This window comes from Drosophila nasuta, chromosome 2L (assembly GCF_023558535.2).
Source record: "Drosophila nasuta strain 15112-1781.00 chromosome 2L, ASM2355853v1, whole genome shotgun sequence".
Classification (NCBI taxonomy): Eukaryota; Metazoa; Arthropoda; class Insecta; order Diptera; family Drosophilidae; genus Drosophila; species Drosophila nasuta.
The window spans coordinates 22,429,875-22,448,299 of record NC_083455.1 but is presented as its reverse complement, the minus strand read 5'-3'; the positions used below and the strand labels follow the sequence as shown (position 1 = coordinate 22,448,299).

At 46.3% G+C, this 18,425-nt stretch overlaps 6 protein-coding genes and 1 long non-coding RNA gene across 7 annotated transcripts; 3 read left to right on the top strand and 4 right to left on the bottom strand.

Annotated features, from left to right (window-relative positions):
• Positions 1-474: 474 nt before the first annotated feature.
• On the bottom strand, positions 475-1,444 carry LOC132798823 (uncharacterized). Its single transcript, XR_009633976.1, has 3 exons — positions 1,244-1,444; positions 576-1,142; positions 475-519 (listed from the first exon to the last, which is right to left on the bottom strand). It is a non-coding gene; the product is annotated as an uncharacterized LOC132798823 (long non-coding RNA).
• Positions 911-6,088, top strand: LOC132798818 (leucine-rich PPR motif-containing protein, mitochondrial). Its single transcript, XM_060810804.1, has 5 exons — positions 911-1,050; positions 1,606-2,134; positions 2,191-3,508; positions 3,634-5,307; positions 5,367-6,088. The coding sequence occupies exons 1-5, from the start codon at positions 911-913 to the stop codon at positions 5,903-5,905; spliced, it is 4,200 nt and encodes a 1,399-aa protein (XP_060666787.1). The 3' UTR covers positions 5,906-6,088.
• On the bottom strand, positions 6,080-7,049 carry LOC132798820 (microtubule-associated protein RP/EB family member 1-like). The gene is made up of 2 exons (XM_060810806.1): positions 6,857-7,049; positions 6,080-6,788 (listed from the first exon to the last, which is right to left on the bottom strand). Exon 2 carries the CDS (start codon positions 6,784-6,786, stop codon positions 6,208-6,210), a length of 579 nt encoding a protein of 192 aa, XP_060666789.1. The 5' UTR covers positions 6,787-6,788; positions 6,857-7,049; the 3' UTR covers positions 6,080-6,207.
• A 216-nt stretch (positions 7,050-7,265) lies between these two features.
• On the top strand, positions 7,266-11,780 carry LOC132798822 (pre-mRNA-splicing factor CWC22 homolog). The gene is made up of 5 exons (XM_060810809.1): positions 7,266-7,886; positions 7,941-9,216; positions 9,385-10,483; positions 10,623-10,788; positions 10,994-11,780. Exons 1-5 carry the CDS (start codon positions 7,392-7,394, stop codon positions 11,642-11,644), a joined length of 3,687 nt encoding a protein of 1,228 aa, XP_060666792.1. The 5' UTR covers positions 7,266-7,391; the 3' UTR covers positions 11,645-11,780.
• Positions 11,781-12,129: 349 nt separating this feature from the next.
• LOC132798819 (uncharacterized) lies at positions 12,130-14,408 on the bottom strand. The gene has a single exon (XM_060810805.1). The coding sequence runs from the start codon at positions 14,367-14,369 to the stop codon at positions 12,210-12,212; it is 2,160 nt and encodes a 719-aa protein (XP_060666788.1). The 5' UTR covers positions 14,370-14,408; the 3' UTR covers positions 12,130-12,209.
• Positions 14,409-14,633: 225 nt separating this feature from the next.
• Positions 14,634-15,369, top strand: LOC132798821 (small ribosomal subunit protein eS26). Its single transcript, XM_060810808.1, has 2 exons — positions 14,634-14,762; positions 14,835-15,369. The coding sequence occupies exon 2, from the start codon at positions 14,843-14,845 to the stop codon at positions 15,185-15,187; it is 345 nt and encodes a 114-aa protein (XP_060666791.1). The 5' UTR covers positions 14,634-14,762; positions 14,835-14,842; the 3' UTR covers positions 15,188-15,369.
• A 1,283-nt stretch (positions 15,370-16,652) lies between these two features.
• On the bottom strand, positions 16,653-18,141 carry LOC132798646 (pyruvate dehydrogenase E1 component subunit alpha, mitochondrial-like). Its single transcript, XM_060810584.1, has one exon. It carries the CDS (start codon positions 18,015-18,017, stop codon positions 16,734-16,736), a length of 1,284 nt encoding a protein of 427 aa, XP_060666567.1. The 5' UTR covers positions 18,018-18,141; the 3' UTR covers positions 16,653-16,733.
• Between the last annotated feature and the right edge of the window lie 284 nt (positions 18,142-18,425).

The following is an 18,425-nucleotide window of genomic DNA, read 5'->3' as shown; positions in this document are numbered from 1 at the left end:
CCTTTTCAAATCCACAAAATGAGCTTCATTTGCAAACCACATTCATTGTGCAAGCAAACTAACGGTGCGTTCTCAGTTACAGCAAGGTTTTGATACAAATTTTTATTAATTCAGAAATCTTATATATGAATAGATTTGTCAAATATTATTTTCCATAAAATTGGCTGAATGAATAAAACAGAGTATACTCGTAGTATATTCAAATACAATGAAATCTATTGACTCATTGTTTATATGCATCCATTTCCCATTTCAAATATATGTAAGTTTTTTTTGTGCTAAGAGGTCAATTACTTAACATAATTTATAACACCTTTTTCTTTATAAACACATATACTAAATCGAAAATACAGTAACATACTGATAATATTGAGTTCTATACCAAATATCAATTTAGCAAACTCAATACTTTTTGAACAATAATTTAATGAACTTATAAATGAAAATAAAATCAATTTTTATTAAATTGGGTTTGTTAAATTTTTTTATTATCTAGGAGTTCATTTAAATAGGATTTATCTAAGAAATTTTTTAATTTAATACACGTGTGAGCTTATTCAACATTTTGAACTCACGTTTGTAGCCGATAAAAAGTACCGAACAATTGCTATCTGTACTTTTCTAAACGACCGTAAAAAGCACGTTATTCTGTGCCTATGAAAAATATCTACGATATCTAGAACATGTATGCCTTGGTATACGCTGTTGCAGCCCTGGCAAGTAGTCTCCAAACCGCACAGTTTTGTGATTTCATAGTGTGACCGTACAAGCAATGTTTTATATATTTATCTCAGTTTTTTGGTATTATTTGGAATTCATGTTTAGGTCACCCTGCGGTGTGCGCTGGCCCTGCATTTAGCTGGTGTTAAATTTGTAATATTGTTTTTTTGAATAACGTAAATAGTGCACAATGGCATCCATACTACGCACGGGAAAACTGTTGCGTTACTTTGCCGGCTTCACACGCAATGTGGTCGTCAATTCGGTCCGCGACTGCGAGAGCAACAATCTCCTTCAATCCGCTCCCTGCATGTGCGGACAATTCCAGAAGTAAGTTTCATTTTGAAGTTTCTACCTCGCCCGGCATTACGCAATGCATGTGCTTGTCTCAGCTCCATGTGTGTGTTAAACAATAGTAATTTCTGTAAAATGGAAAGATGTTAGTGGACCCTGTCATCAGCTTTTAATTGCCTGATGATTTCATTAACAAAGTTGTGAAAAAGTTCAACTGGCTTTACATAACCTCAACCCCAAAACAAGTAAATGACTGTTGAGTGTAATCGACGGTTAAATACTCGTCGGGGTTTCTTGGGATTCCTGAACAGTACGTGTGATCATATCAATTGGTCTAAAATGATTTTTAATTATATAAATTCACAACTTTCGAAATTTTAAAGTATTGAAAAACACAACCAAAAACCGATATTTAAAACATCACTTTAAACTTTTTAAAACAAAGACCACCTGACAAATGGAAATTCATTAAATTACATTGAGTACATTTATTAATTTTTTTTTGTTTATATTCTCATCAAATATATTTACACTGCTTTAAAATATAAGTGATTAATGTAACTTGATTTGTTTTATTTATTTTTTTTGTAGTGGCTTTGCTAGCAACGCAGCAGCCACCAAGGCTGAGCTAAGTCTCGACAGGCAGATCAAGCGACTAGATCAGGATGCCCGTCGCATGGGACGCATCTCGCGTCGTGATCTGGAGGAAGTGCTCGACGAGATTCGCACACACCGCACGGCAACCAGTTCGCAGTCGCTGCTCGTGATACGTTGCTGTGGCAATCTGGTGCCCGAGGAGTTGCCCGAGGTGCGTACAGCTCTGGTCCAGGAGATCTGGAAGACGCTGAATGCGCTCAATGTGCCCATGGACATATCACACTATAATGCACTATTGCGTGTCTATTTGGAGAACGAACATCAATTTACACCCACCGATTTCCTGGCTGAAATCGAGGCGAAAGGCATCGAACCCAATCGGGTGACTTATCAGCGACTTATAGCGCGCTATTGTCAGCAGGGTGACATCGATGGCGCCACCAGAATCCTGGAGTTTATGCGTGGCAAGAGTTTGCCCGTAAATGAAAATGTTTTCAACTCGCTGATTCTGGGACACTCGCAGGTAAAGCTAATTACCTTATGACCCAATTTCGTTGCTGATGAATCTCTTAATTGTAGGCCAACGATCTCGAATCGGCCAAGGGCATTCTGGCCGTAATGAAGCAGGCCGGATTGGAGCCCAGTGCTGACACCTACACGACGCTGTTGTGCGCCTTTGCACGTCACGGCGACATCGATGCCTTGAACAGCACGCTGGCTGAATGCGAGCCGAAGGAGATCATTTTGCTGGACAAGGATCTGCTGGACATTGTCTACACTTTGACCATCAATGGCCATGGTCAGCATGTCGATGGTTTGTTGGCCAAGCTGCGCATTTCACCCGGTTTCAATCAGGATGCTGTCAATATTATATTGCGACTTGTGAACAAGGGTCACGAGGATGTGGCGCTGAAGCTGTTGCGTTTGATGCCACGCGGCGTGCGAGTTAATGGCGAACCTGTCGATGTGGGCGCCTTCTACATTCGCCAGCTGGTGAAGGCCAATCGACCCGTTGAGAGCATTTTGAACATTTGCCGCACACTTCAGGCGGAGGGTTTGAATCCCAAGGCACTGACCATTGCCACCGAGGCGGGTCTGACGCACGGAGCCATGAACAATGCGCTGCCACTACTGCAGGAGATGAAGAATCTGGGTTTGCCCATACGTCAGCATTACTTCTGGCCACTCTTCTGTTCGGTCAACTCGAATCAGGTGCTCGACATTGTGCGTCGCATGCAGCAAGAGTTCGCCGTGAATCCCAACTCGGAAACCATACGCGATTATGTCATACCGAATCTGAAAGAGAAGAACTGGGAGCGTGTGGTGACTGTGCTGCGCGATGCTGGCGTTCCCAACTCCACGGCTGTCACCTCTGCTGTCTATGCGGCATTGACCACACATCAGATTGCCGATGCTGCCAAGATCATGGAGAAGAACCGTGCCTACTATGTGCCCATTCTGTTCCGTCAACCCTTGATACTGGCGCTGAGCAACACGAATGATTATGCCGCCTTTGTACGCTGCATTCGTCAGATCCATGAGGGCTTGCAGCTGCGTGCTGGCCGCGAAGCAACTGAGGAACCGGAACAGGCCAACAGCGATGTGGATGCGCCTGCCACTGAACGTGCGGTACCCGATGTCGTGGGTGGCATTGTCCACGAGGCGGCCATTTACTTCCGTCGCGAAAGAGTTGCCATGCTCGAAAAGACACTAAAGGGACTCGTCAATCAGGGTCTATCCATTAGCAGCCAGAAGGCGACGGCGCTATCTGAGCTCCTGGGTGCCGAGATGACGCCAAAGATTTCCGAGTTGCTGGGCAAGCTTAGCTCTGGCGAACTGGAACCCATCCCACTGCCCAGCCAAGGCAAACGGCCATTGGATACGCTCAGCATTGATGGTGAGTCAAGGTCTAAAAAGCTAACCCATTCACTTGACACTCGCCTTCTAAAGAGTTCCTTAGTTATTCAATTTCTTTCACTGTTGAATAGTTTACTACATTTCGAACTCTCTCTCCTCTTTCAGAGCTCGAGCGCTTCATCAAAAACGTGGAGGCCAAGGGCGAGAATGCAAACAACATCAAGCGACAGCTAATTTCTGCCTGTTTCCGTTCGCACAACCTCGAAAAGACACTCGAAGTGATTGAGCGCCTGGATCAGGAGAAATTCCAGATACCCATTGGCGTCTATGCCCAACTGGTCGATCTCTACACACATCACAAACGCAGCTCCGATGCTCTGGCTCAGTGCAGCAAATTGCGTCAGGCGGATGCCAACTTCAAATTGGACAACCTGAAGACGGTGCGATTGGCAGAGCTGTTGCTGCAGGAGGAACGCGTCGAGGAGACTCTGGAGCTGCTCAAAAGCAATGCCAAGGAGTCGGTGCACAACGAGTCCGATGGTGGTAGCTTTAATTATGTGAGCACCGTGTGGCGCATTCTTAATTTGATTGCGGAGTCGGGCAACGCAGACAAATTGAAGCGTGTCTTTGATGCGTTGGTGGAGAGCAACTATGTGGTACCCACAAATGTGCTGCTCGGTCCACTGATCAAGGTGCACATGGTCAAGGATGATCTGGCGAGTGCCATCAATGCCTTCGAACAAATCTGTCAGCAGTACAAGGCAACGCCCTGGAAGAATGAGCTCGCCTGTCGCCTGATACAAAAAGAAGACGCTGCCAACTTGCAGCGTCTGACCGATCTGAGCACAAGCATTCACGGTGAGGTGAACAGTCTGTACGATCTGGTCTTCTCCTTTGTGGAATGCGGACGTGTGCGTCAGGCACGCAAGATCTTGGAGACACCTGGACTGCGCACGCGTCCTCAGCGCATCAACTCCGCTTGCGATCGTTATAAGAACGAGGGCATGTTGCAGCCTCTGGAGGGTTTGATTGAAGCCACCAAGGATCTGGGACACATTGATCGCAACAAGATCTATTACACGCTGCTGCTCAGCTACGACAAGGCTGATGAGGCCGAAAAGGCGCTAGGATTGTGGACCAAAATGCAAGAGGAGGCTGTTGCACCCACCGACGCTTTTCTGCTGCGCCTAGCCGAGTTGCTGGAGCGCAAGAACATCGAGGTGCCTTTTGTGGTGCCCGAGTCAGCGGCGCCCAAAACTAAACGCAGCAAACCTGCAGCTGCGGCTAAGGTTGAGACTAAGGTGGAGACCAAGACGGAGGTAAAAGTTGTACAGGCGCCCAAGGCACCATCGAATTCGGCAAGCTTCCGTCGTGCCATTCAGGCCAACGATGTGGATGCCGCCATTGCGTGTCGCGATCGCATCATCAGCGGCGAGAAGATTGGTGTGCTGGACATCTCACGTCTGATTGAGCTGCTCGTGCGTTCCGATCGCCTAGCAGAAGCTACCAAGTACGTGGATGAACTGCTCGCCGATAAGCAGCATCCGCAGCCAAAGATCTTCAAGTATTACTTGAACAAAGTCGCTGCAGCCGGTGACTTGGCCACCTTGGAACGCATTGGCCAGCAGCTAAACGATGAACAGAAGCGTTTGATTTCGTTTGACAATCGCTATTGTCATGCCTACATTGTGGCCGGTAAAGTGGAAGAGTTCCTCAAGCAGCTGACCACAAATATTGAGGCGGCCAAGACGCCTGAGGAAGCCGCCAAGTTAGCCGAGAAGTTTCCACGTGGTGGCGCTGTTGGCATCCTGGACAAACATCCCGAACTGGTGGCACAATGTAAGTGAATCAATCTAAAATTTGTTATGCTTCAGTTTTAAAGATTTACCTTACTTTAGATGAAGCTCTAGCGGAAAAATATGCCGCACTCAATCAACTGGGTCCCATGAATGTGCTGTGGATGCATTTGATATCCAACGGCCAGGAAGTGGCCTCTAAACAGATCTGGGACAAACATCTGTCCAATGCACCACGCCTGATGTTCCAGCGTGTGCTGCAAACGGCTCGCGAGCAACAGGACGAGAAACTCGCTTCCACAGTGATTTCCCAGCTGAGGAGCAGCAAAATCTCCGAGGGTGCCATTGGCAATGCTTACTCCTGTCTGCTGGACATACAGACGACCAAGGGCAACACAGACAAGGCATTGGATGTCCTGGCAAACGCCGTCAAGGATGTTTCCCTGGAGCACATCAATCGCACAGCGTTGTTGCGTTTAAAACAAGCTGTTGAGGCGAAGTCACAAAAGTTCCCATACACTGTGCCAGAGAAACGCACCAAGGCGGGCGATTCCAGCTCCTCCTCGAGTGGCAGCAGCAGCGACGATGATGTCAGTCCAAAGAAGCCAGAGACAGTGAAACAGAAACCCGAAAATGCTTAAAAATGCGCTCAACAAAAACGGTTGGGGACAAGTTTTTCTTTAGTTTAATCTACTGTAATTATGCTACTTCTTACTTTAGTATTTACTTTGCTGTTGTCAACTAAACTAAAATATAATTAGTTGTTTTTATTGCAAGCTGTTTTGAATTGAAATGATTAGAATATAACAGACGGATGCTTTAAATTTATACTTTTATTATTATCTTATAATATGAGCCTTTTAAGCTCCTGCGATGAATTGCAGGTATGCAGGTTACTTTCATTTAAATTTAGTTCTTGGAGCTTTGCCAATTGTATTACAATTTATTCTTGGGAAGTTACACCTCTGTTACATGCGTTACGGACTAGTTGCCTGGGAGACACAAAATCGCCGGCCCCTTTGGGCTTAGAATCTTCATTAATCAGCGTCAACGTGGAGCGGCTACGAAGATGCCATTTGGGTACTGCTCCCATTATGAAGGCCTGGCCATAACGGCGCTTCTCCACATCATAGCCTTCGGCAACTTTTTTAAAGTTCGCATTATAGAACAGACGAAACCAGATTACAAAATCATAGTTGTCTTGGAATTTACCCTTGACCAGTTCATTAACCGGTATTATCTTGTCTACGCCGTGCTTATTGAAGGCTTGTTGCAATATTGCAAAATTGTTTTTGAAATCGTTCTCGAGCAAACTCGCAAACTTTACTCGTCGCATATTGACAGAATCGGGAAATAATATATCCATAAGGGAACAATAGGCTGCGCCGGTGCCAAGATGATCGATCTTTGAAAGGTTGCTCTTTAAGCATTGATTGATCCATACCAACATGGACTGACGTGACCAAAGTCTTCGACTTTTATAGGTCGATATCACGTTAACTGCTTTCTTGGAATTCGACATGTCTAAATCGACAAAATATTATATATTAAGTTGGGAATTATAAAAGTATTATTCATTTTTTGAAACTTACCAACTGCGTTAATAATTTTCAAGTTTGTTAGTATTAGCACAAGTATAGAATTTGTATGTAAATATATTTTCTGCAAATTTACAATAACCAAATTCCAAAAATATTTAAAAAATGAGTTTGTTTTTTTTTTCTTGTCAAAAAAAAAATAATGCCCTATTTTAATGTGCACTGTATGAGCTTAAAGTGTAGAATGAGTGTAGACAAATTGAAAAATTGTTATACAATAAATCAGAGCCTGACCTGTTTTGCATAAATGAAAATATTCAATAAAATAGATGTTTTGCTTTTAATCTGAATTTTGAATATTAGGCGCGTTACTGATGTTTTTATCGTCAAGCCGCCACAGTGTTTTTTGAAAATTTCGATAACAATTTACCAAATGCAACATTAAGTGCGATTAGGGTTGCCGCTTTTTGTAAAACCACAACCGCTGAACAAGCGGCCGCGTTTGCCAACGTTTAGCACTTAAAAATTTTCACCAGCAACTTTTACGTTTGGTTTTCAATAATTTTGATCGTTGAATTGTGCATCCAGGATGCCGGACAGTGACGCCGATAGCGACTCGAGCAACAGCTCTGCTGGCAGCAGTAATAGCAGCAAAAGTAGCGGCAGCGGCGCCTCAACAAGCAGCTCCAATAGCGCCGCCAGTGATGCTGGCAGCCAACAGAAAGAAGAAGCAGCTGCGGAGCGTGGTGAGTCAAGAGAAGAGCGAGGAGAAGGCAAGAAGAGCAAATCAACTGATAAAATGACAGCTGGGAAAGAACCCGAAACGAAGCCAAATGATGTAGAACACGAACAACAACAAGAACAAGAAGAACAGCTGCAAACTGTTGACAACAACAGCAAAGTGGCAACAAGCGTTGCTGACGAAGCAGCAAACGTTGTTGAAAAACCGGCAGAAAAAGAGAATGAAACGGTGACAGCGACAGAGGAGAAAGAGCAACAGCTGGAGTCAGAGCCGGTGACCGCAAATGGCAAGGCAGCTGTCGCCAAATCGCCCAGCAACGTGGAGGAGGGCGAGATAACCGATGTAAGTATAAAAGGCAGCTTTATGAATGGGGTTTTCAATGATTTTATGTTGCAGAAAGAGGATGAGGCAGCTGAGGAAGCAACAGGAGGAGGAGACGAAGCTGCAGACAAGCAACCAGAGCTGAAGCCTGCGTCGGAAGAGGAGGAAAAACAGACCAACGTCAGCAGGCCTCCGCAAATTGCCAGCGAGGTGCGCAGACGAAGCCCCAGTCGCGATGCAGAGGAGCGACAACGTCGTCGTCGTACTCGCAGTCGCAGTCGCTCTCCACGCAATCGCAACCGCAATCGACGTCGCACACGAAGTCCACGTAGTCGCAGCCTGAGTCCGGTGCGTCGACGTTCCAGTTCGTTGGAGCGCAGACGCGCCGAGCGCGAGAAACGCCACGAGGAGAGGGCGAAGCGCGATGAGGAGCGAGCACGTGAGCGTGAGAAGCGACATAATCATCATCAGCAACGTCGCAAAGAGCCGTCAGAGCCCACAGAGAACGCGGACAATGCGACTGTCAGTGAACCGACGGCCAAAATTAGCGAACGCCAGCGCCGCACTGTGGATTTGTTAACATCGCGCACGGGTGGCGCTTATATTCCACCGGCGAAGCTGCGAATGATGCAGGCCGAGATCACCGATAAGGCATCGGCAGCGTATCAACGCATCGCATGGGAGGCGCTTAAGAAGTCAATACACGGCTACATCAACAAAGTGAACGTGACGAATATTGCGATCATTACACGCGAGTTGCTGCGCGAGAATATTGTGCGTGGTCGTGGATTGCTGTGTCGTAGCATCATCCAAGCCCAGGCAGCGTCGCCCACTTTTACACATGTCTATGCTGCTTTGGTGGCAATTATCAATTCCAAGTTCCCCAATATCGGGGAGTTGCTGCTGAAGCGTTTGGTCATTCAATTTCGACGCGCCTTTCGACGTAATGACAAATTAGTTTGCATGTCAGCAACGCGATTCATTGGTCATCTGGTCAATCAACGTGTGGCCCATGAGATCCTGGCACTGGAGATGTTGACGCTGCTCGTGGAGACGCCCACCGATGATTCGGTAGAAGTGGCCATTTCGTTTTTAAAGGAATGCGGCATGAAACTGACGGAGGTCTCGTCGAAGGGCATTGGCGCCATCTTTGAGATGCTGCGCAACATTCTGCACGAGGGCAAGTTGGATAAGCGAGTACAGTACATGATCGAGGTGCTGTTCCAGGTGCGCAAGGATGGCTTCAAGGATCATCCGGCTATTGTCGATGATCTAGAGCTCGTAGAGGAGGACGATCAATTCACGCATCTCATGATGCTGGACGAGGCCACCGAAACTGAAGACATACTAAGTGAGTACAAAACAAAGAGTTAAATTAAGTCATATTTTAAGAATAGATTAGGAAAGAAGACTACTTCAGAGATTCTTTATTACAGTTTTCGACTAAAATTATAATCCAATGACATCAATTTCAATCATTTTGCTAAGTTAAATATCTATTGTATTTTTTTCTCCGCAGACGTATTCAAATTCGACGAGGAGTTTGCAGAGAACGAGGAAAAATACAAGGCGCTGAGCAGTGAAATATTGGGCAGCGATGCCAGTGGCTCAGGCAGCGGCTCCTCAGGTTCTGGCTCCGATTCCGACAGCGATTCAGATGCCGAATCCGGTTCAGGCGGAGAGGGAGATGGGGAGAAGGCAGCAACGGCTGGCGATATTATTGACAACACAGAAACCAATTTAATTGCATTACGCCGTACGATTTATTTGACGATCAATTCGAGTTTGGACTATGAGGAGTGCGCACACAAGCTGATGAAGATGCAACTGAAGCCCGGCCAGGAGGTGGAGCTGTGTCACATGTTTCTCGACTGTTGTGCCGAGCAGCGAACCTACGAAAAATTCTATGGGCTGTTGGCTCAGCGTTTCTGTAGCATCAACAAGATTTATGTACCGCCTTTTGAGGAGATATTCAAGGACACGTATCAGACAACCCATCGCCTCGACACGAATCGATTGCGTAATGTCAGCAAGTTCTTTGCACACTTGTTGTTCACGGATGCCATCAGTTGGGATGTGCTGGAGTGCATTCAGTTGAACGAGGATGATACGACGTCGTCGAGTCGTATTTTTATCAAGATCTTGTTCCAGGAACTGGCCGAATACATGGGATTGGGCAAGCTCAATAATAAGCTTAAGGAGGAGGTACTACTAGAAAGCTTAGCCGGCTTGTTTCCCAAAGATAATCCACGGAATACACGCTTCTCCATTAACTTTTTCACCTCGATTGGTTTGGGTGGTTTGACGGACGATTTGCGACGTTTCCTGAAGAATGCACCCAAGTCGGTGCCGGCAATTAATGCCGAGATTCTCGCTAGTGGAAATCCCCTTAAGGATCCTTCGGCTGCTGCAGAGGCTGAAGAGAATTCATCGTCCTCCTCGAGTAGCAGCGAAAGCAGCAGTTCCAGCAGCGAGGAGGAGAGTAGCGATGAGGACAGCGATAGCGATTCCAGTTCCAGTTCCGAGTCGGAGTCTGAGTCCGATTCAAAAGCGTCGAGAAAGCGAAAGCACAAGGAGAAGCACAGCAAGCGAAAGAAGGAGAAGTCCAAAAAAGAGGAGTAAGGCCAAAAAGTCCAAGAAGGAGAAGAAGCGGTCCGATAAAGAGAAAGAAAAGTCGAAGGATAAAAAGGAGAAACGGTCCGATAAGGAAAAGGATAAAAAGGAAAAGGATAGACGAAGAGAGAAGGAGAAAGAAAGGGAGAAAGAGAAGGAGAAAGAAAGGGAGAGAGAAAAGGAGAAATTAAGGGAAAAGGAAAAGGAGAGGGAAAGGGAAAAGGAAAAAGAGAAGGAAAAGGAGAGGGAAAGAGAAAAGGAGAAGGAGAGACAAAGGGAAAAGGATAAAGAAAGGAGGAAAGAACAGGAGAGGGAGAGAGAGAAAGAAAAAGAGCGTGAAAAGAGAAGAGAGGAGGAAAAACAGAGAGAAAAAGAAAAGGAGAGGCAAAGGGAAATAGAAAGGGAAAAGGAAAAGAAGAAGCAACAGGAGAAGGAGGAGAAAGAAAGGGAGAGGAGAAGGTCTGCTGAGAAGAAATCAAAAAACAAATCGCAAGCGCGAACGGGAGCAGAGCAGCAGCTCCAGCAGCAGTGGCAGCAGTGCTGAGGACAGCGACAGCAGCTCCTCCGACACATCCTCAAGCAACAGCAGCGACAGTGACCAACCCCAAGCAAAGATTCAACGCAAGGACAACGGTAACCACAAAGCGACCAAAATCAGAGAGAGCGATGAGTTTAATCTGGATGGGCCTGTCGGATCGCCATCAGCCACGCGACAACAGCATAATGGTCATGGCAAACGAGAAGCATCATCACCAGATAAAAGACAACTGGAGCGAGAGCGCGACCGGAACAGGGTGAGGGATGGAGAAAGAGAACGAGAACGAAAAAAAGATCGAGAACGGGAACAGGACAGAGATAGGGAACGGGAGCAGGATCGTCGAGTCCGACGTGATGACAATGAGGATGGACGTGGGAAACGTGGCCGAGAAACGGAGCGGGAGAATGAACGTGACAAAGGACGAGACCGAGAACGCGACAGAGAAAGGGAGCGGGAGAGAGAACGGGACCGAGATCGGGGCAAGGACAGAGAAAGGGAACGGAACAGAGACCGGGAGCGTGATAGAGATCGCGAGCACAATCGGGAACACAACTCGCGCCGTGAACGCGAACGACGCGATTCACCGCGACGTCAGCATCGACGCAGCGTGTCCAAGGAGCGCGGTTGAAGCAACTGTGTCGCTTCCTGCAATCTTCCATTTGCATTTCTCGCCCTGCAGCAACAATTACAAAAATGTACAAACAACAAAACGAAACGAAATATATAAAAACTACCACAAATGTGTTCTATAGCTTATTACGGGGATTACAATTAAGAGATTAGGGCTCTCAGGAATATTTGGCAAATAAATGCCGGGGGTATGCAGAAATTCTGGAAGTTCTGAAGTTTTCTTGGAGCGAGTTTCCTGAAGATATTAAAAATTTATATCTCCCTTTTATATTATATTTAACTTAAATTTAGGTTTAAAAAAAAATAAAAATAACTTAACTTGGTTCTGATTTAAAAAAAGGTACCTTTCCATTTATATATAAATTATAATTGCGTCAGTCATGATTTTTATTAAATAAGTAATTTTTAACTCCTATGTCTTAATAATCAAAATTATATATCACTTAGAAATTAAATCATTATTTCCCCCATTTATTTTAAATCGAAAAAACAAGTTCTCATTTTTACAATTGGTTTATTTACAATAATAATTTTAGTCCCTGATTTATTTGCCTTGCAATCCATTACAATCTGCTGGACTGGAATTGGTAGTAACTTTCGATCTGGTTTTGGCTAAGCGAAGACTTCAGTCGGCTCAGCACAGTTTCAAAGTCCTGCAGCTCAATGCTGCTACAATCAAAGTCCCGCTGGAATGCCTCAATCGCCGCTTCATTGCAAAGATTGCACAGATCCGCGCCCGAGAAGCGATCGGTGCGTGCCGCGATCTCCTCTAGCTGCAGACGTTTATCAAAGGGCATTCGTTTGCTGTGCAACTGGAGCAGCGCTAGACGTGACTCCAAATCCGGTGCTGGAACGTGGATGAGCTTGTCAAAGCGACCCGGACGCAGCAGCGCATCATCGAGCATATCTGGACGATTTGTGGCGGCCACCACAAGAATGTGCTGTTGACCAGCGACACTAACAATGCCATCCATCTCGGTGAGGAGCGTGGACAAAATGCGCAGCTGTACACTACCTCCTCCCGTGCCATTGGCTACCGTCCGGCGTCCGACGAGGGCATCAATCTCGTCCAGAAAGATGAGGCAAGGCGCATGCTTGCGAGCCGTGTTAAACAATTGGGCAACAAAGCGCTCGGCACAGCCCACATAGGGGGAGTAGACCTCGGCCGCCGAGGTGGCTATAAAGCTCATGTGCGCCTCCTTGGCCAGGCATTTGGCTATGCTTGTCTTGGCACAGCCTGGAGGACCGTAGAGCAGCACACCACGTGGCAAGCTGAGGCCAAAGCGTGCATGGGCGGCGCTCTGCTGCAGTGCAGCCAAAATGGATACCTGTAGCGTGCGCTTCAATGCCGCCATGCCGCCAATCACTTCGAATCCCTGGGTCAAGTGCTGAACTCGGACATCGCTGGCACGTGAAGCGCTGGGCTTGCATTGCAGCAACGTCTGCTGCAACAGGAGTTCAAACTCTGCCGCAGTTGGACAGTGGTTGATAAGTTTTTGTTGCAGCTGCCGTTTGAACAGCTCGAGATCGGCGATAGCAAAGCCTTGCGTGTGTTGCGCCACATAATCCTGCGCTGCTTCGGTAAGCAGCTCCGCTTTATCTGGTTGCCGCTGCCAGAGTGAAGCAAAAAGCTGACGACGCTGCTGCACCGTGGGCAGCTCTATGCTAATCTCATGACCAAAGCGACCGGCGCGTCGTGCTTGGTTATTGATGGCATCTGGAGCACTGCTGGTGGCCAGGCACAAGATGCCGCTGTTGTGTTGCGGCAGCTCATCGATGAGCCTGTAGAGCTGTGCTGCAATGCGCAGCGCAGCAGGATCTTGTGATTCCGCAGGACAGAACAACTCCAGATCCTCGAGCACCAGCACAATTCGTTGATTCGGCTGCAGCCGCTGTTTGAAAGCGTGCGCCGCGTGGAAGATGCGACGCAGTTGCTGCTCCGTCTCGCCGGGATAAGAGCGTAGCACCTGCGACGCCGTCACGTATAAGACATTACAGTTGTGGGCATGCAGCAACTCAGCTAGCAACGTGCTCTTGCCACAACCCACTGGACCAACGAGCAGCGCATTTAGTGGCAGGCCATGCAGCTGTTGCCTGGCAGCGTTGATGAGCAGCTGACCCAATGCCTCCAGTGCTTTCTCAAAGCCTTGGGTGTGATAGTGTGGTGGCCGTGGCAACGCGGAAGGTGTAGCCAAGCGCACATCCACAATCTTTAGAGGCGTCTCGCGTTGTAGTTCAAAGCAACTATTGTCTTCTAATCCAGTGGCATAACAGACTTCAATGCTGACGATGCCGAGTTTCTGGAGGCGTGTATGTTGCACATGACAGCCTGAGATGAGTTTAAGGTGCCGCAGAAATATGCGAACATCGTCGCGCAGTTCCTCCAATGAAATGTTTGGACGTTCTAGCAGCTGCTCGTTGATTGTAACAACGCAGCCGACTTCTGACACTTCCGTAAACTGCTTTAAAGGCTCAAAGCTGCAGAGGCGTTGATTATTCACAGTGAAATTCTTTGATGTGACTACGTCGTCCAGAAAGCAACAGGTTTCATGAGCATCCCTTGCAGTCACTCGGCAAACGGCATAGCTGCCATCGTGCAGCAAACACTTGCACCATCTGCTATGAAATTCCCGTCCATATTGAGCAGGTACAACACATCGTTGTGGCTCCAATTCGCTATTATCTAGCAAGTTGAGCGGCAATATTAACAAATCGGAGCACATGCCGCACTACAACAATAAACATATGTTTGACCAACATTTTCACATTAAACTGCATTTAAAAAAAAATGTATGAAAGTGCCCACAAAAAGTATACTGCTGCATGCCAGAAATTTTTATTTAATTTATTATTATCGCACTTCGACGCTACAATTATCATTTGATTTATTAAATGGATTTTATTAAATTGTTTGCCACCGCTCTGTAACAGTTGCGCACGCCGAACGCAGCGCAGTAAGCAACTCTGAATTTGTTTCGTGTACGTTGGCAATACCTCCGTCTCAACACAGTGTTGCAGCTGTAAAAAATTTGCTGCTGGTAACACCCTTTTCGCATAAGTTTCGCCTGGCGTGAACACGCGGATTTCGCTTCGTGGATTTTTAATAATTAAATAAGGTAAATATAAATGCCATCGAAATGCTAGCAAGTGCCACAATGGCTAACAATTGCTCATTCAACATTATGCAGCTGCCAAAATGACGAAGAAGCGCCGTAATGGAGGACGTAACAAGCACAACCGTGGCCATGTGAAGCCCGTGCGTTGCACCAACTGCGCCCGCTGTGTGCCTAAGGATAAGGCAATCAAGAAGTTTGTCATCCGCAACATCGTTGAGGCTGCCGCCGTCCGTGACATCAGCGAGGCCAGCATCTGGGACACCTATGTGCTGCCTAAACTGTACGCGAAGCTCCACTACTGCGTCTCGTGCGCAATCCACTCCAAGGTGGTGCGTAATCGTTCACGCGAGGCACGTCGCATCCGTACGCCGCCAGTGCGTTCCTTCCCCAAGGACATGGCACGCAACAACCAGAATAGGAAGTAAATGCGTTTAAAAAAATATGAAAGGCGGCTTGCTTATATCATGATGATGATATCCCTCACTCATAAGAGCATCAACAACAACAACAACAATCCACACACACTATTGTTACCCATAATAAGTACGATTTTCTATGGATCGCTGGCCTAGCAAATATAAGCATTCTGTTTTTTAAAACAAACAAACTGCCCACTTGCCACCTTATCATTTATATGGGCAAGCATCAAAATTATTTTTGCTGGGATTGATTTCAGTTAAACGGAAATTGCCATTCCACATTTCCATGGAACAACGACAGGTGTGAGATTGGAAGCCGGATGCGTTATGCATTTAGTCGTGTGTGATATCTTATTTCCGGCTTAAGCGGGACACTCCCATTCCGTTTTTTACACACACATGAGTGCATAAGGAATTGCAGTGTTTAACATGCTTTGCCCGGCGTACATTTTATTTTTGAGGTTAGGTAAGTTCTTGGACCAAAAAAAAAAGTACGTTCGCTTGATTGACCCAAATGGCTGAATATCAATAGAAATGGGAAAAGCCCCATAAATGTCAAGAGAAAATAAATATGTGTGTTTTGCAATCTAAACACTCTCACTCTTAAAGCCAAGTAGAAAGGCGGCAGGCAGAACGAGAACGAGAGCTGCTTGTGATTTGTAATCTTTGTTTAAAAAGCGCCACCCAGCGGCGGGTAGCTTGTTGAGCAACTGTGGCAACCAAAAGACTGTGTAGCATACTTGCAGGCGGCGTCAGCCAAACAAACAAAAAAATGTATTGCATGCTGGTTTTTGGCATATATTTGCAGAAAACGTGAGCGCAAAGGCAAATGAGGTTTGGCTTCTTCTAGACTTGCTTGTGTGGGGCTGTGTGTGAGTGGCCCCATGTCTGCGCGTGTGTGTGTGCGTACTTCCGTTTCCTGTTTACCCCTTTCTTTTTTTGTTGCTTTCTGCGCCCACTTGATGATATTTTTGTGCTTGCACAGCAGTTTGTGCTTTAGCTCCCCCACTCCGACTTCCCCAAGCTAAATTATTGTTTTCGTTTTGCTTGGCAAATAAAACGTAGACATAAGCAGCTGCCGCTGATCATTTAGCATAAATAAAACAGAGCCACAGCAAGCGAATCCTAATGGAGGTTATGACTAGTGACCTCCTCCAACTCCAAGAAGTATCATTATTTTGCTCAGTTTAGTGCAGTTAAAAACGTGTCTAATTAATGCATTTAAATGTGTCATACGTTAAAGAAGTTTATGGAAATGTTTTCTGGTTAAACTGAGTCTCCAATTTATTCAATTCTGTCAAAATGTATTTATACTTTTTGCTTTACTTAAATCGCTTATTAAAATATACAGATACATTTCGTAACTTATTTATTTGTATGTGTAAGTCTTTGTAGTTGTTTTAAAAACTTGAATATTTTAATATTTGACACTTTCACTTTAATCACTTGTTAATAGAATCAACTAATTAGGTTGACTTCTACAATTGTATTTTATTGCTATACTTCTATACTTTAGTCCACATTGTAAAATAATCACGTAATTTAGTCAAGTTTATGTGTTTAGAGAAACTTTTGTAGGTACACAATTTGTTGGCTTTTCTCTTCCCGGAGTCGTTCGCAAGTGTTCCAACTGCTGGCCAAGCACACCTCGAATCTTGCCCTGCAACGCATTGTCCGCATAGACATCGCTCCAGAGATGTGTCAAGGGCAACTCTTCATCGCTTTTCGCAGCCTTGACGGCAATTTCCATTTCGCGACGCACCTCCAACGCAATCTCCTGAAGCTGCTCAGCATTGAGCAGCTGCTGGTCGACGCACAGTCGCTGGAAACGTTCGACGGCATCGTGGCGACGTCGCACCTCCTGCACTTCGTCGCGACTGCGATAGACCGAGTCGCAGTCGGACATGGAGTGGCCCGCATAACGATACGTGCAGAGCTCGACAATTAATGGACCCCGTTGGAGGGCATAGCCGATGGCAAACTCGATGGCGCTGCGCACAGCGAGCACATCCTGGCCATCAGCCCAAATGCCGGGCAGGTAATCGCCACGCGTATAATTGTTGGTATTGCTGGACGCACGCCAACTGCTGGTGCCCATGCCATAGTTGTTGTTCTCGCAGACAAACACCACGGGCAATTTCCACAACTGAGCCATGTTGAAGGACTCGAATAGCTGCCCCTGATTGGCAGCCCCGTCCCCATACAGCGCCACACACACGGCATCCAGCTGTTGGTATTTGCTGGCCAGCGCAATGCCAGCGCCAAGCGGTATCTGGGCACCCACAATCCCATGGCCGCCATAGAAATGCCGAGCATACATGTGCATCGAGCCGCCCTTGCCCCGAGCACAACCGCTCGCCCGGCCCGTCAGCTCGGCGAGCACGGCTTGAGCCGAGAGGCCGCCATGTAAGTAGGCCCAGCCATGGATGCGATAGCCGGCAATTAGATTATCGTGTGGCCGCAGCGCTGCACACACGCCCACCGCACACGCCTCCTGTCCCGTATACAGATGACAGAAGCCACGCACCAGCTGCTCCTTGTAGAGCTGCGCCGCTGCCGCCTCCAGACGTCGCAGCGCCATCAGTTGACGGAGGTAGAGCGATGCCTCCTTCCGCTTGAGCGAGACGAGCGTGTCGGGTCCGTGTTCCAAGCGATGCAGCTTGAACTCGATTGGCAAATGCACCAAACACGAATCTTCGGGCAGTATCTCTTTTTTGGGTTGTGACTGGGATTGGGATTGGGGGCGTGTCTGCTGGGCGGTTGTAGAGTGCGCGGCACGATGAATCATCGTCTGCTGCATCAGATCACAGATCGCTGAGATTAATCCACGTTGCATGTTCTTCTCCTTTTATTCTTTTCACTTTGATTTGAATTTGTTACGAGGCTATTCGAAAGATGCAAGATTATTCAGACTGACAGCATTTCAACATATTACTGTTGCAAACTACAACGCACTGTTGGTAAGTAATTAACAACGGCAGTCATTAGAAATTACTGAAAAATGTTCCACTTTCATTTTAGTGAAGAAAATTTTATTTGAAATTTAAATAGAAATTTGGTAGTTATAGTATATATATTAGAAATCATAAATAAAAGAAAGTAACACTTTAATTTTTGCGAATGCAAAATTATGAAACACCAATTTTTAAAAAAGTTCCACTATAATTTTAGCCAAGAAAATTGTATTTGAAATTTAAATAGAAATTTAGCATTTATAATCTAAATATTAGAAATTATATTTCTT